Source organism: Oncorhynchus clarkii, chromosome 20 (assembly GCF_045791955.1).
Source record: "Oncorhynchus clarkii lewisi isolate Uvic-CL-2024 chromosome 20, UVic_Ocla_1.0, whole genome shotgun sequence".
Lineage (NCBI taxonomy): Eukaryota > Metazoa > Chordata > Actinopteri > Salmoniformes > Salmonidae > Oncorhynchus > Oncorhynchus clarkii.
The window spans coordinates 68,540,234-68,553,951 of NC_092166.1; the positions used below are offsets into that span (position 1 = coordinate 68,540,234).

The 13,718-nt window shown below is 43.4% G+C and overlaps 1 protein-coding gene across 1 annotated transcript; it reads right to left on the reverse strand.

The window, feature by feature from the left end:
* Positions 1-1,445, reverse strand: LOC139375668 (guanine nucleotide binding protein (G protein), gamma transducing activity polypeptide 2b). Its single transcript, XM_071117471.1, has 3 exons — positions 1,312-1,445; positions 735-823; positions 1-386 (listed from the first exon to the last, which is right to left on the reverse strand). Exons 2-3 carry the CDS (start codon positions 816-818, stop codon positions 258-260), a joined length of 213 nt encoding a protein of 70 aa, XP_070973572.1. The 5' UTR covers positions 819-823; positions 1,312-1,445; the 3' UTR covers positions 1-257.
* Between the last annotated feature and the right edge of the window lie 12,273 nt (positions 1,446-13,718).

Sequence of the window (13,718 nt, forward strand, 5' to 3'; positions counted from 1 at the left end):
CAGCCTTACACACCTAGATGTGTTTATTTACAATTTGACAGAGACACAATGATATCAACAGAAAATATCCAGAGATGGGGAAAAGGGAAATCTGGCGTCTTGTAACAATACAACATCAACACAAATGTTGTAGTTGTCCTTGTCTCTGAGCTGTCTATCTGTCTGTCCAAATATCAGATTACATATGTGTTTGAATGCCCTCCACCGTTTCTCATTAAATCAAAATGTGTGGCTTCTTTTCCCTGGGTTTGTGTATTCTAGGTTATAATGCAGCCTCCCTTGTCTCCCTTGTAGGGGTTCTTGTCATCTGACACGCCCTTTATGAGTGGGTCGCCCTCTGTTTGGGCCTCCACCCATTCCATTGTCTCCTTGCAATTTACTGACACCTGGTGATGTGAAGAGCAAAAGAATGAGAATACTTTTCTCATGCAAGAGAATGCACCACGATTTCTTTGCTTGTTTTGTGGTTACATAAAAAATGAAATGTTCACATTCATCTGCAGTACAACAGGAAATACAAATGCAGATTGTGTGCAGTGAAATATTATTTAACTGAACATTCTTACAAATGTTAATTTCACTCCTTGTAATCATCTTTCTATGAAACGTATATTGATTTATATCGATCTAAATCAAATAGAACACTGTTATACTGCCATCTTTCATGATAAATGTTCTATGATTTGGTAACATTTCACTTCAGATATGATGTAATATTGTAAAGAGATACTCACAGCTGTGCGTGTTGTGCTAACTTCAATCTTTAGCTGAGCCAGCTCCATTTGCAGGATTTCCTTATCAGACATATCACGAGCCATCTTGCCTTTGAAAGGAAAATGTACACAGAATAGATGTGGTATTTAGACAGCTAGAGAATCACTGGCAGATGAGTAATGTAGACTAATCCATTAATGTAGGCTCATCAATTCAAGTTTCTCTTTCACATACATCCTCAACATTTTCAATGGGGCGGCAGAGTAGCCTAGTGGTTAGAGCGTTGGACTAGTAACCGGAAGGTTGCAAGTTCAAACTCCCGAGCTGACAAGGAACAAATCTGTCGTTCTGCCCCTGAACAGGCAGTTAACCCACTGTTCGTTCCTAGGCCGTCATTGAAAATAAGAATTTGTTCTTAACTGACTTGCCTGTTCAAATAAAGGTTAGCCAAAAAAAAATCCATATTCTATTGTTGCTCTAATTATTGCACATTCATCTGATAAAAATATTTATCTAACCAAAACGGACTACTCTAAACAGACCATGTTAATCAGAAATAATAGGAATACACAAGAATTAAAGTAACCCAGCTCTTACCTGTTGAATGGTGGGTATCCAACAGAGAGAGTCTTAGCTCCTAGGGGCTTGGCTATTGGCTACTGTGTAAGCTGCTTTCTGATAGACAGTAACTGCATTGACTGACTTGCTGATGGGTCTTCGCCTCACCCCTCTTCAGCTGCAAAGCTGATCCAGGTAGGCTTTGCTTTGGGGAGAGGTCGGTACAGGATTTTCACCAATCCTCTATGATCTAATTAAACAATCAAGGGGCTGTAAACCTCCGAATCCTCAACACAAGCACCATGAGTGGGATGAGACGAACACACATAACATCAATGTGTATGTACCATCTTAGAGGATCCGGACACTGAGTGGGTGGTATTGTCATAACAAGCAATTGGGTCCTGTGCAGTTTAGGGGGGCGTCATAGGCTATCACGTAGAATGTCTGCATGTACATAAACTGTACATAACATGTATGCAACTGTACATACAGTACCAGTCAAAAGTTTGGACACCGACTCAATCCAGGGTTTTTCTTTTTTTTACTATGTTCTACATTGTAGAATAATAATGAATACATCAACACTGAAATAGCACGTATGTATGTACGTGTCATGTAGTAACCAAAAAAGTGTTAAACAAATCTAAATATATTTGAGAATCTTCAAAGTAGCCACCCTTTGTCTTGACAGCTTTGCACACTCTGGGCATTCTTTGAACCAGCTTCACCTGAAATGCTTTTCCAACAGTCTTGAAGGAGTTCCCACATATATTGAACACTTATTAGCTGCTTTTCCTTCACTCTGCGGTCCAACTCATCCTATACCATCTCAATTGGGTTGAGGTCGGGTGATTGTGGAGGCCAGGTCATCTGATGCAGCGCTCCATCACTCTCCTTCTTGGTCAAATAGCCCTTACACAGCCTGGAGGTGTGTTGGGTCATTTTCCTGTTGAAAAACAAATGATAGTCCCACTAAGCGCAAACCAGGTGGGATGGCGTTTTGCTGCAGAATGCTGTGGTAGTCATGCTGGTTGAGTGTGCCTTGAATTCTAAATTAGACATTGTCACCAGCAAAGCACCCCACACAATCACACCTCCTCTTCCATGCTTCATGGTGGAAACTACAAATGCAGAGATCATCCATTCACCTACTCTGCATCTCACAAAGACATGGCGGTTGGAACCAAAACTTTCAAATTTGGACTCAACAGACCAAAGGACAGATTTCCACCGGTCTAATGTCCATTGCTCGTGTTTCTTGGCCCACGCAAGTTTCTTCTTCTTATTGGTGTTCTTTAGTAGTGGTTTCTTTGCAGCAATTTGACCATGAAGGCCTGATTCACACAGTCTCATCTGAACAGTTGATGTTGATGTCTGTTACTTGAACTCTGAAGCATTTATATGGGCTGCAATTTCTGAGGCTGGTAACTCGAATTAACTTATCCTCTGCAGCAGAGCTAACTCAGGGTCTTCCTTTCCTGTGGCGGTCCTCGTGAGAGCCAGTTTCATCATAGCACTTGATGGTTTTTGTGACTGCTCTTAAAGAAACTTTCAAAGTTCTTAATGTTTCGTATTGACTGACCTTCATGTCTTAAAGTAATGACGGACTGTCTTTCTCTTTGCTTATTTGAGCTGTTCTTGCAATAATATGGACTTTTACCAAATACGGCTATCTTCTGTATACCACCACTACAACACAACTGATTGGCTCAAATGCATTAGGAAGGAAATAAATTCCACATTAAACAACACACACCTGTTAATTGAAATGCATTCCAGGTGATGAAGCTGGGTGAGAGAAGGCCAAAAGTGTGCAAAGCTGCCATCAAGGCAAAGGGTTGGCTACTTTTGAAGAATGTCAAATATAAAATATATTTAGATTTTTAACACTTATGGTTACTTCATGATTCCATGTTATTTCATAGTGTTGATGTCTTCACTATTATTCTACAATGTAGGAAATAGTAAATATAAAGAAATCCTGGAATTAGTAGGTGTCCATTTTTGACTGGTACTGTATATAATATCATCAGATTTAATTCTAATTCAGCAAACCAACATTTCAAATATGGCCCTACAATCACATAGTCTATAGCATAAAGAATAATACTAGTTTTGTCAGTTTTCAGAGGGAAATGGAAAAAGAAGTACCATAGAGCAGGTCAACAATTACAATCCCTGGCAGTCCCTGCGTCATTAGCCTCACTTAATGCCAAAGGCCCTTGGCATGCCACACATGGAGGTGAGCCCATGATTACACCACTTAGAGAACACTACAGTCTACATGAGGAGGATCTGATCTCATACACAATCCAATCCTTTCCCCGCATCTCTCTGTCATTCCAACCAAATGATGTCAGATCCCCCTGATGTAGCCTATAGTTTGCTATAATTAGTGTAATCATGGGCCCACCTCCATTAAGTCATATCCCAATCAAATGTAATACTGTTATACAACAAGTATTGATCATACTGTATCTAGGGGTGAAAGTAAGCCAGTTCGGTACGGCATTCCGGCAAAACAAATAGTGGCGGTACGCTACTATCGCAATAATTCCAACAAAATATCAAAAGAACTACACCATTATTTATCATTACCGCATGTCAGAGGAATAGTAAACAGGTGGTATATGCTCCAAAATATGATGTGGTTCGATAAGCACACTGACGCATAAATTGTGGCCAAATGTCATTACACTTTTTGATGTTTTGTGTAACAGATGTCTCTCTTTATTCACCAGTGTTTGGAGGCTGGAAATATGTTGCGAGTGGAGCCCTTTTTGAAGTGATTGTCAAACAATCAGATCATGAATGGTTGTATTTATGCCACAATAACAGGTAATAAAAGGGGCACATTTTTAAAGGTAAATTACAAATCTTTCGACAAGGCCCACAGAGATCCTATTGAATTAATAGGGATTCTATGATTTGGCCCATTCAAATCTTTGGGGCACATGTCCCCTCAGATTTGTCCTGTAAAAAAATGTTTTTTGTTGTTTCTCTAATACTACTAGCCACCTAGCATTTTCATGAAGTTGGCTTTAGCTAGCCCAGATAGATTCCCAAACTCATAACTAGCTACCAGGAAGCCATTTCAGGCTATCAATCAAGTTAGAGTCCACCTGGCCGTGCTGCTGCTCCAGTTTCAACTGTTCTGCCTGTGATTATTATTATTTGACCATGCTGGTCATTTATGAACATTTGAACATCTTGGCCATGTTCTGTTATAATCTCCACCCGGCACAGCCAGAAGAGGACTGGCCACCCCACATAGCCTGTTTCCTCTCTAGGTTTCTTCATAGGTTTTGGCCTTTCTAGGGAGTTTTTCCTAGCCACCGTGCTTCTACACCTGCATTGCTTGCTGTTTGGGGTTTTAGGCTGGGTTTCTGTACAGCACTTTGAGATATCAGCTGATGTACGAAGGGCATATAAATATAAATAGATATATAGATATAAATACATTTGATTTGATTTGAGTAGCTAGCTTGTCTAACTATCTTAGCTGGCATGCCCGCTGGCAAGGTTGGTAGACTAGACTAGAAAAGCAAGCAATTACTAAATAAAACTCAAAGGAATATATCTTTCACCCATATTTTAGCAGTGAAGCATATTAAGCTTTTTTAAAAAAGAACCAAAGACAGCTCAAGAGGTATGCTAAGATGATTAACATATTTTGGACAGAATTAAGCATAATGATTATGGCTCCAGACTGCAGGAAAAAGCTGTTTCAGGTGTTTGAAAAATGCAAAATTCTCTAACTTATGGCCATAGCTCCCCTCAGGACCAACCCCCCAGCTATCCTTATGTACTTTGTGCCCCCTCAGATTTTTGGGGTGCATGATGCCCCTGAGAGGTCCTGTAATAGGAATAAATTAAATCTACTTCCAACCTGACTGTATAGGATAAATAGTGAAGAACAACTAACTGTAAAATGCAATACATAATTAAGCTACATTGCCTTTCAAGAACAAATGTAACACAGAATCAATAGCCAATAGCCAATATCCAATCAGGCATGTTATACATTCTAATGTTGACAGTCAACATATTACACTAATCCGGTGTAGCCTGGTTTTGCTCACTAGCTCTCTCTCACTCTGTGTGTCTTGTCTCTCTTTCTCGGCCATTGATCCCTGGAAAAGCCTTCACTGGCACTCGTTTCGCCCATATGACACTTCAGGATCAGGTTAGTCTCATCCCCCCCAAATAGATTAGGCAGTGAAACCGACGTCACTCTGGACTTAATGTACCACAGGTGGGTCTGTCTTTCGCAGACATTCACCCGATAAGCCACATGGTAAGAGTTGAACAATGGACAAAACCTGTGGGGCAAAAGATAGGCCTACCACTTAACTGACCACCTTTACTGTAAACTGTGCTGCAGAGCCAGTTCTGAATTGGACTGTGTATTCCATTGTGCATTCCAGAGGAAGAATTTATGTCTTAACTGAACAGCTGAACAATTTAAGTATGATATATTCTATTCATATGGATACCTCTGAATTGCTCTTCCACACAGTGTGTGAAATACAATAAAGTATTCTGTTGCTTCAAATGCAGCAGAGCTACAGTGCATTATAACGCTTCCCCTCAAGTTTATTACTGCCATAAGGCAATTAAAACTATCTACGTTGGCTGTAATTTAGTCACTTCTCAGGTTGATTGGTTAATAAAGTTAGAGCTTAATCCCTATCGTTTCGCCGGTGGTAGTGAAATCAGGTTGATTGGGAATATTTGGTAAGAAGTGTATTCTGGATACCCTCTCCTGCTGTTATGTCCTTAAGCAGGGAACTTAACCCATAATCTGTTCCAGGGTAACTATGCCAAGGATGACCCATGGGTCGTAGTTATTAGTGCACAGCGTAGCAAACGGTTCATGTCGCAAAATGTTTTAACGTGACAAACGGTTTCCGTTGCAAACCGCTTTGCTACAGTTTGCTTTAGTGTGCACTACTGAATACGACCCTGGCCTCCAGGGGCGCTCTGTTTTTCTTCAAGTAGATCCTTCTAGAACTTTGAATAGAACCATGATATTGGTTGCATGTTATCTGCCGCTCCAATTTCCGCAACAACTAAGAGCATTGAACAGTGATGTATATAAACCCTGTGCAGCCGTCTTCATCGACCTGACCAAGGCTTTCGATTCTGTCAATCACTACATTCTAACATGCTGACCAGACCAGACAGGATCAGGTTAGTCTCATCCCCCCCAAATAGATTAGGCAGTGAAACCACGTGTGCGAGCATTGCAAAATAAATTTAGAAATCCATGTTTTTCAATTATTGCACCCACACTGCTCGCGGGCGCCAACGAGTGTCTGCGTTGCCAAGGGCTAAAATAGAAGTCATTCCTATTTCTGACGCAGATCGCTCTGCAAGTCCTGCCTCTCCCATCTCCTCATTGGTTTATTGAAGCAGGTACCCGGTACGTGCCATCTCCTCATTGGTTATACCCACATGGGTGATTGAAAGACTAACTGTTTTGCCGGTTGTCGTGGTAATACTATGAAAGTGTAGATGCCAATCACCATATAAATTCAAAGATGAAAAAGCCTGGAATGAGGAGAGATGACTAGAAACGATTCGTTTGACCATTTTATGTGTGGATTAATTGTCGGAGTAGAGGACCTTGTGCATTTCAGGTAAAATAACAACCCAATGTTTATACCCCAGGACAAATTAGCTAGCAACAGCAAGCTAGCAAAATAGGACAAATTAGCTATCAAGTGGAAGCTAACTAGCTAAATTGCCATACATGTTTAATGCTTTTCGACCTGTCTCCAAATTAATGTTATTGGTTCAGAGTTTGTTTTGATATATTTTAACCTGCGTGTCGTGATCATGTTTGGTGTAGGGGGACAAAATACATTTATGCACGATAGCGCACAATGGCGCACTCGCGCAGCCGGTTTGGGTTCCATGTTATCAGCAGACTCAACAGCCTTGGTTTCTCAAATGACTGCCTCGCCTGGTTCACCAACTACTTATCAGATAGAGTTCAGTGTGTCAAATCGGAGGGCCTGTTGTCCGGGCCTCTGACCTTCTGTATACTTCTGGCCCTTCTTTGGACACTGTGTTAACAAACCTCCAGACGAGCTTCAATGCCATTACAACACTCCTTCCGTGGCCTCCAACTGCTCTTAAATGCTAGTAAAACTAAATGCATGTTTTTCAACCAATCGCTGCCCGCGCCCGCCCGCCCGTCTAGTATCACTACTCTGGACGGTTCTGACTTTAGAATATGTGGACAACTACAAATACCTAGGTGTCTGGTTAGACTGTAACCTCTCCTTCCAGACTCACATTAAGTAGCTCCAATTCAAAATTAAATCTAGAATCGGCTTCCTATTTCGCAACAAAGCCTCTTTCACTCATGCTGCTAAACACCCTCATAAAACTGACTATCCTACCGATCCTTGACTTCTGCGATGTCATTTACACAATAGCCTCCAACACTCTACTCAGAAAGTTGGATGTAGTCTATCACAGTGCCATCCGTTTTGTCACCAAAGCCCCATTTACTACCCACCACTGCGACCTGTATGCTCTCGTTGGCTGGCCCATATTCGTTGCCAAACCCACTGGTTCCTGGTCATCTATATAAGTCTTTGCGAGGTAAAGCCCCACCTTATCTCAGCTCACTGGTCGCTATAGCAACACCCACCCAGGCACACGCTCCAGCAGGTTTATTTCACTGGTCATCCCCAAAGCCAACTCCTCCTTGTCTAGAATGTCATTTTACGCTGTAACATTTAAGATTTCCCTTCACTGGAACTAAGGGGCCTAGCCCGTACAATGAAAAACAGCCCCAGACCATTATTCCTCCTCCAAAAACCATTAGTTGGCACTGCATTGGGGCAGGTAGCGTTCACATGGCATCTGCCAAACCCAGATTCCCTGTTGCTAATTAGCATTTAAAATTTTGAGTAAATTGAGGTGAATATATGAAGAATTTACTTTGTCCAAGAGACAATTACATTGCTAGCAAAATGTCACGCCAGGGTAATCCTACACGAAACACAGAACTTACAGTGCATTCAGAAAGTATTCAGACCCCTTGACTTTTTCCACATTTAGTTAAGTTAACGCCTTATTCTAAAATTGATTGCATAGTTTTCCCCCCCACATTGATCTACACACAATACCCCATAATGACAAAGCAAAAACAGGATTTAAGAAATGTTTGCAAATGTATTACATTTTTTTTTAAACATATCACATTTACATTAGTATTCAGACTGTTTACTCAGTACTTTCTTGAAGCACCTTTGGGAGCAATTTACAGCCTTGAGTATTCTTGGGTATGATGCTACAAGCTTGGCACACCTGTATTTGGGGAGTTTCCTCCATTCTTCTCTGCAGATCCTCTTAAACTCTGTCAGGTTGGATGGGGAGCATCGCTGCACAGCTATTTTCAGGTCTCCAGAGATGTTTGATCGGGTTCAAGTCCGGGCTCTGGCTGGGCCACTCAAGGACATTTAGAGACTTGTCCCGAAGCCACTCCTGTGTTGTCTTGGCTGTGTGCTTAGGGTTGTCCTGTTGGAAGGTGAACCTTTGCCCCAGTCTGAGAACCTGCTCCAGAGCACTCAGGACTTCATCAAGGATCTCTCTGTACTTTGTTCCGTTCATCTTTCCATCGATCCTGACTAGTCTCCCTGTCCTTGCCACTGAAAAACGTCCCCACAGCATGATGCTGCCACCACCATGCTTCACCGTAGGGATGGTGCCAGGGTTCTCCAGACGTGACGATTAGCATTCAGACCAAAGAGTTCAATCTTGGTTTCATCTGACCAGAGAATCTTGTTTCTTATGGTCAAAGTCCTTTAGGTGCCTTTTGGCAAACTCCAAGCGGCTTGTCATGTGCCTTTTACAGAGGAGTGGCTTCCATCTGGCCACTCTACCATAAAGGCCTGATTGGTGTAGTGCTGCAGAGATGGTTGCCCTTCTGGAAGGTTCTTCCATCTCCAAAGAGGAACTCTGGAGCTCTGTCAGAGTGACCATTGGGTTTTGGTCACCTCCCTGACCAAGGCCCTTCTCCCCCCATTTGCTCAGTTTGGCCAGGTGGCCAGCTCTAGGAAGAGTCTTGGTGGTTCCAAACTTCTTCCATTTAAGAATAATGGAGGGCACTCTGTTCTTGGGGACCTACAATGCTGCAGAAATGTTTTGGTACCCTTCCCCTGATCTGTGCCTCGACACAATCCCGTCTCGGAGCTTTACGGACAATTCCTTTGACCTCATGGCTTGGTTTTGCACTGTCAACTGTGGGACCTTTTATATAGACAAGTGTGTGCTTTTCCAAATCATGTCCAATCATTTGAATTTATCACAGGTGTACTCCAATCAAGATGTAGAAACATCTCAAGGATGATCAATGGAACCAGGATGCACCTGAGCTCAATTTCGAGTCTCCTAGCAAAGGGTCTGAATAGTTACATTTTTTAAATTTGCAAAAATGTCTCAACCTTTTTACCTTGTCATTATTGGGTATTGTGTGTAGATTAAAAACATGTATTTTATCAATTTTAGAATAAGGCTAATGTAATAAAATGTCTAAAAGGGGAAGGGGTCGGCATACCTTCCGAATGCACTGTATATGAAGTAGTTCTAAAATTCCAGAAGCACAAATGAATTGGGAAAACATTATTGGAACATTACCTACCGCTAAGTTTTGTGGGTATTATGATGTGTCCACTGTGCCGTTTTTATAGAGCCTCCTACAATGCAGGAAATGGCTGCAGGGTGAATTTGGTGAAGAGCAACTGCAGAAACTTGCAGTCGACTACTTCCGGCGCCGACAGAGATGGCCGCCTCGCGTCGCGTTCCTAGGAAACTATGCAGTTTTTTGTTTTTTTACGTGTTATTTCTTACATTAGTACCCCAGGTCATCTTAGGTTTCATCACATACAGTCGAGAAGAACTACTGAATATAAGATCAGCGTCAACTCACCATCAGTACGACCAAGAATACGCTTTTCGCGACGCGGATCCTGTGCTCTGCCTTACAAACAGGACAACGGAGTGGATCCCATGCAGCGACCCAAAAAAACGGGAAACGAGGCGGTCTTCTGGTCAGACTCCGGAGACGGGCACACCGTGCACCATTCCCTAGCATTCTTCTTGCCAATGTCCAGTCTCTTGACAACAAGGTTGATGAAATCCGAGCAAGGGTAGCATTCCAGAGGGACATCAGAGACTGTAACGTTCTTTGCTTCACGGAAACGTGGTTTACTGGAGAGAGCTATCCGAAGCGGTGCAGCCAACAGGTTTCTCCACGCATCGCGCAGACAGGAAAAAACATCTTTCTGGTAAAAAGAGGGGCGTGGGCGTATGCCTTATGACTAACGTGACATGGTGTGATGAAAGAAACATACAAGAACTCAAATCCTTCTGTTCACCTGATTTAGAATTCCTCACAATCAAATGTAGACCGCATTATCTACCAAGAGAATTCTCTTCGATTATAATCACAGCCGTATATATCCCCCCCCAAGCAGACACATCGTTGGCTCTGAATGAACTTTATTTGACTCTTTGCAAACTGGAAACCATTTATCCGGAGGCTGCATTCATTGTAGCTGGGGATTTTAACAAGGCTAATCTGAAAACAAGACTCCCCAAATTTTATCAGCATATCGATTGCGCAACCAGGGGTTGAAAGACCTTGGATCATTGTTACTCTAACTTCCGCGACGCATATAAGGCCCTGCCCCGCCCCCCTTTCGGAAAAGCTGACCACGACTCCATTCTGTTGATCCCTGCCTACAGACAGAAACTAAAACAAGAGGCTCCCACGCTGAGGTCTGTCCAACGCTGGTCCGACCAAGCTGACTCCACACTCCAAGACTGCTTCCATCACGTGGACTGGGACATGTTTCGTATTGCGTCAGACAACAACATTGACGAATACGCTGATTCGGTGTGCGAGTTCATTAGAACGTGCGTTGAAGATGTCGTTCCCATAGCAACGATTAAAACATTCCCTAACCAGAAACCGTGGATTGATGGCAGCATTCGTGTGAAACTGAAAGCGCGAACCACTGCTTTTAATCAGGGCAAGGTGTCTGGTAACATGACCGAATACAAACAGTGCAGCTATTCCCTCCGCAAGGCTATCAAACAAGCTAAGCGTCAGTACAGAGACAAAGTAGAATCTCAATTCAACGGCTCAGACACAAGAGGCATGTGGCAGGGTCTACAGTCAATCACGGACTACAGGAAGAAATCCAGCCCAGTCACGGACCAGGATGTCCTGCTCCCAGGCAGACTAAATAACTTTTTTGCCCGCTTTGAGGACAATACAGTGCCACTGACACGGCCTGCAACGGAAACTTGCGGTCTCTCCTTCACTGCAGCCGAGGTGAGTAAGACATTTAAACGTGTTAACCCTCGCAAGGCTGCAGGCCCAGACGGCATCCCCAGCCGCGCCCTCAGAGCATGCGCAGACCAGCTGGCCGGTGTGTTTACGGACATATTCAATCAATCCCTATACCAGTCTGCTGTTCCCACATGCTTCAAGAGGGCCACCATTGTTCCTGTTCCCAAGAAAGCTAAGGTAACTGAGCTAAACGACTACCGCCCCGTAGCACTCACTTCCGTCATCATGAAGTGCTTTGAGAGACTAGTCAAGGACCATATCACCTCCACCCTACCTGACACCCTAGACCCACTCCAATTTGCTTACCGCCCAAATAGGTCCACAGACGATGCAATCTCAACCACACTGCACACTGCCCTAACCCATCTGGACAAGAGGAATACCTATGTGAGAATGCTGTTCATTGACTACAGCTCGGCATTCAACACCATAGTACCCTCCAAGCTCGTCATCAAGCTCGAGACCCTGGGTCTCGACCCCGCCCTGTGCAACTGGGTACTGGACTTCCTGACGGGCCGCCCCCAGGTGGTGAGGGTAGGCAACAACATCTCCTCCCCGCTGATCCTCAACACTGGGGCCCCACAAGGGTGCGTTCTGAGCCCTCTCCTGTACTCCCTGTTCACCCACGACTGCGTGGCCACGCACGCCTCCAACTCAATCATCAAGTTTGCGGACGACACAACAGGCTTGATTACCAACAACGACGAGACGGCCTACAGGGAGGAGGTGAGGGCCCTCGGAGTGTGGTGTCAGGAAAATAACCTCACACTCAACGTCAACAAAACTAAGGAGATGATTGTGGACTTCAGGAAACAGCAGAGGGAACACCCCCCTATCCACATCGATGGAACAGTAGTGGAGAGGGTAGCAAGTTTTAAGTTCCTCGGCATACACATCACAGACAAACTGAATTGGTCCACTCACACAGACAGCATTGTGAAGAAGGCGCAGCAGCGCCTCTTCAACCTCAGGAGGCTGAAGAAATTTGGCTTGTCACCAAAAGCACTCACAAACTTCTACAGATGCACAATCGAGAGCATCCTGGCGGGCTGTATCACCGCCTGGTACGGCAACTGCTCCGCCCTCAACCGTAAGGCTCTCCAGAGGGTAGTGAGGTCTGCACAACGCATCACCGGGGGCAAACTACCTGCCCTCCAGGACACCTACACCACCCGATGTCACAGGAAGGCCATAAAGATCATCAAGGACATCAACCACCCGAGCCACTGCCTGTTCACCCCGCTATCATCCAGAAGGCGAGGTCAGTACAGGTGCATCAAAGCTGGGACCGAGAGACTGAAAAACAGCTTCTATCTCAAGGCCATCAGACTGTTAAACAGCCACCACTAACATTGAGTGGCTGCTGCCAACACACTGACACTGACTCAACTCCAGCCACTTTAATAATGGGAATTGATGGGAAATGATGTAAATATATCACTAGCCACTTTAAACAATGCTACCTTATATAATGTTACTTACCCTACATTATTCATCTCATATGCATACGTATATACTGTACTCTATATCATCGACTGTATCCTTATGTAATACATGTATCACTAGCCACTTTAACTATGCCACTTTGTTTACATACTCATCTCATATGTATATACTGTACTCGATACCATCTACTGTATCTGCCTATGCTGCTCTGTACCATCACTCATTCATATATCCTTATGTACATATTCTTTATCCCCTCACACTGTGTACAAGACAGTAGTTTTGGAATTGTTAGTTAGATTACTTGTTGGTTATTACTGCATTGTCGGAACTAGAAGCACAAGCATTTCGCTACACTCGCATTAACATCTGCTAACCATGTGTATGTGACAAATAAAATTTGATTTGATTTGATTTGACTGCAGTCAACTTCATGACCTTTGACATGGTTTTTGTAAAGTTCATGCAGTCGACAAACCAGACAATTTACGTGATCCTCTTGGACGTGCGCATGCGGTGCTGCTCGTGAAAATGTCGTTACGCGGAGTCTACCTTTAATGTAAAATGGTAAGCTTTTATTTTGAAAATTATCGAAAATTCTAGACAGGAAGTTGTAAAGTTT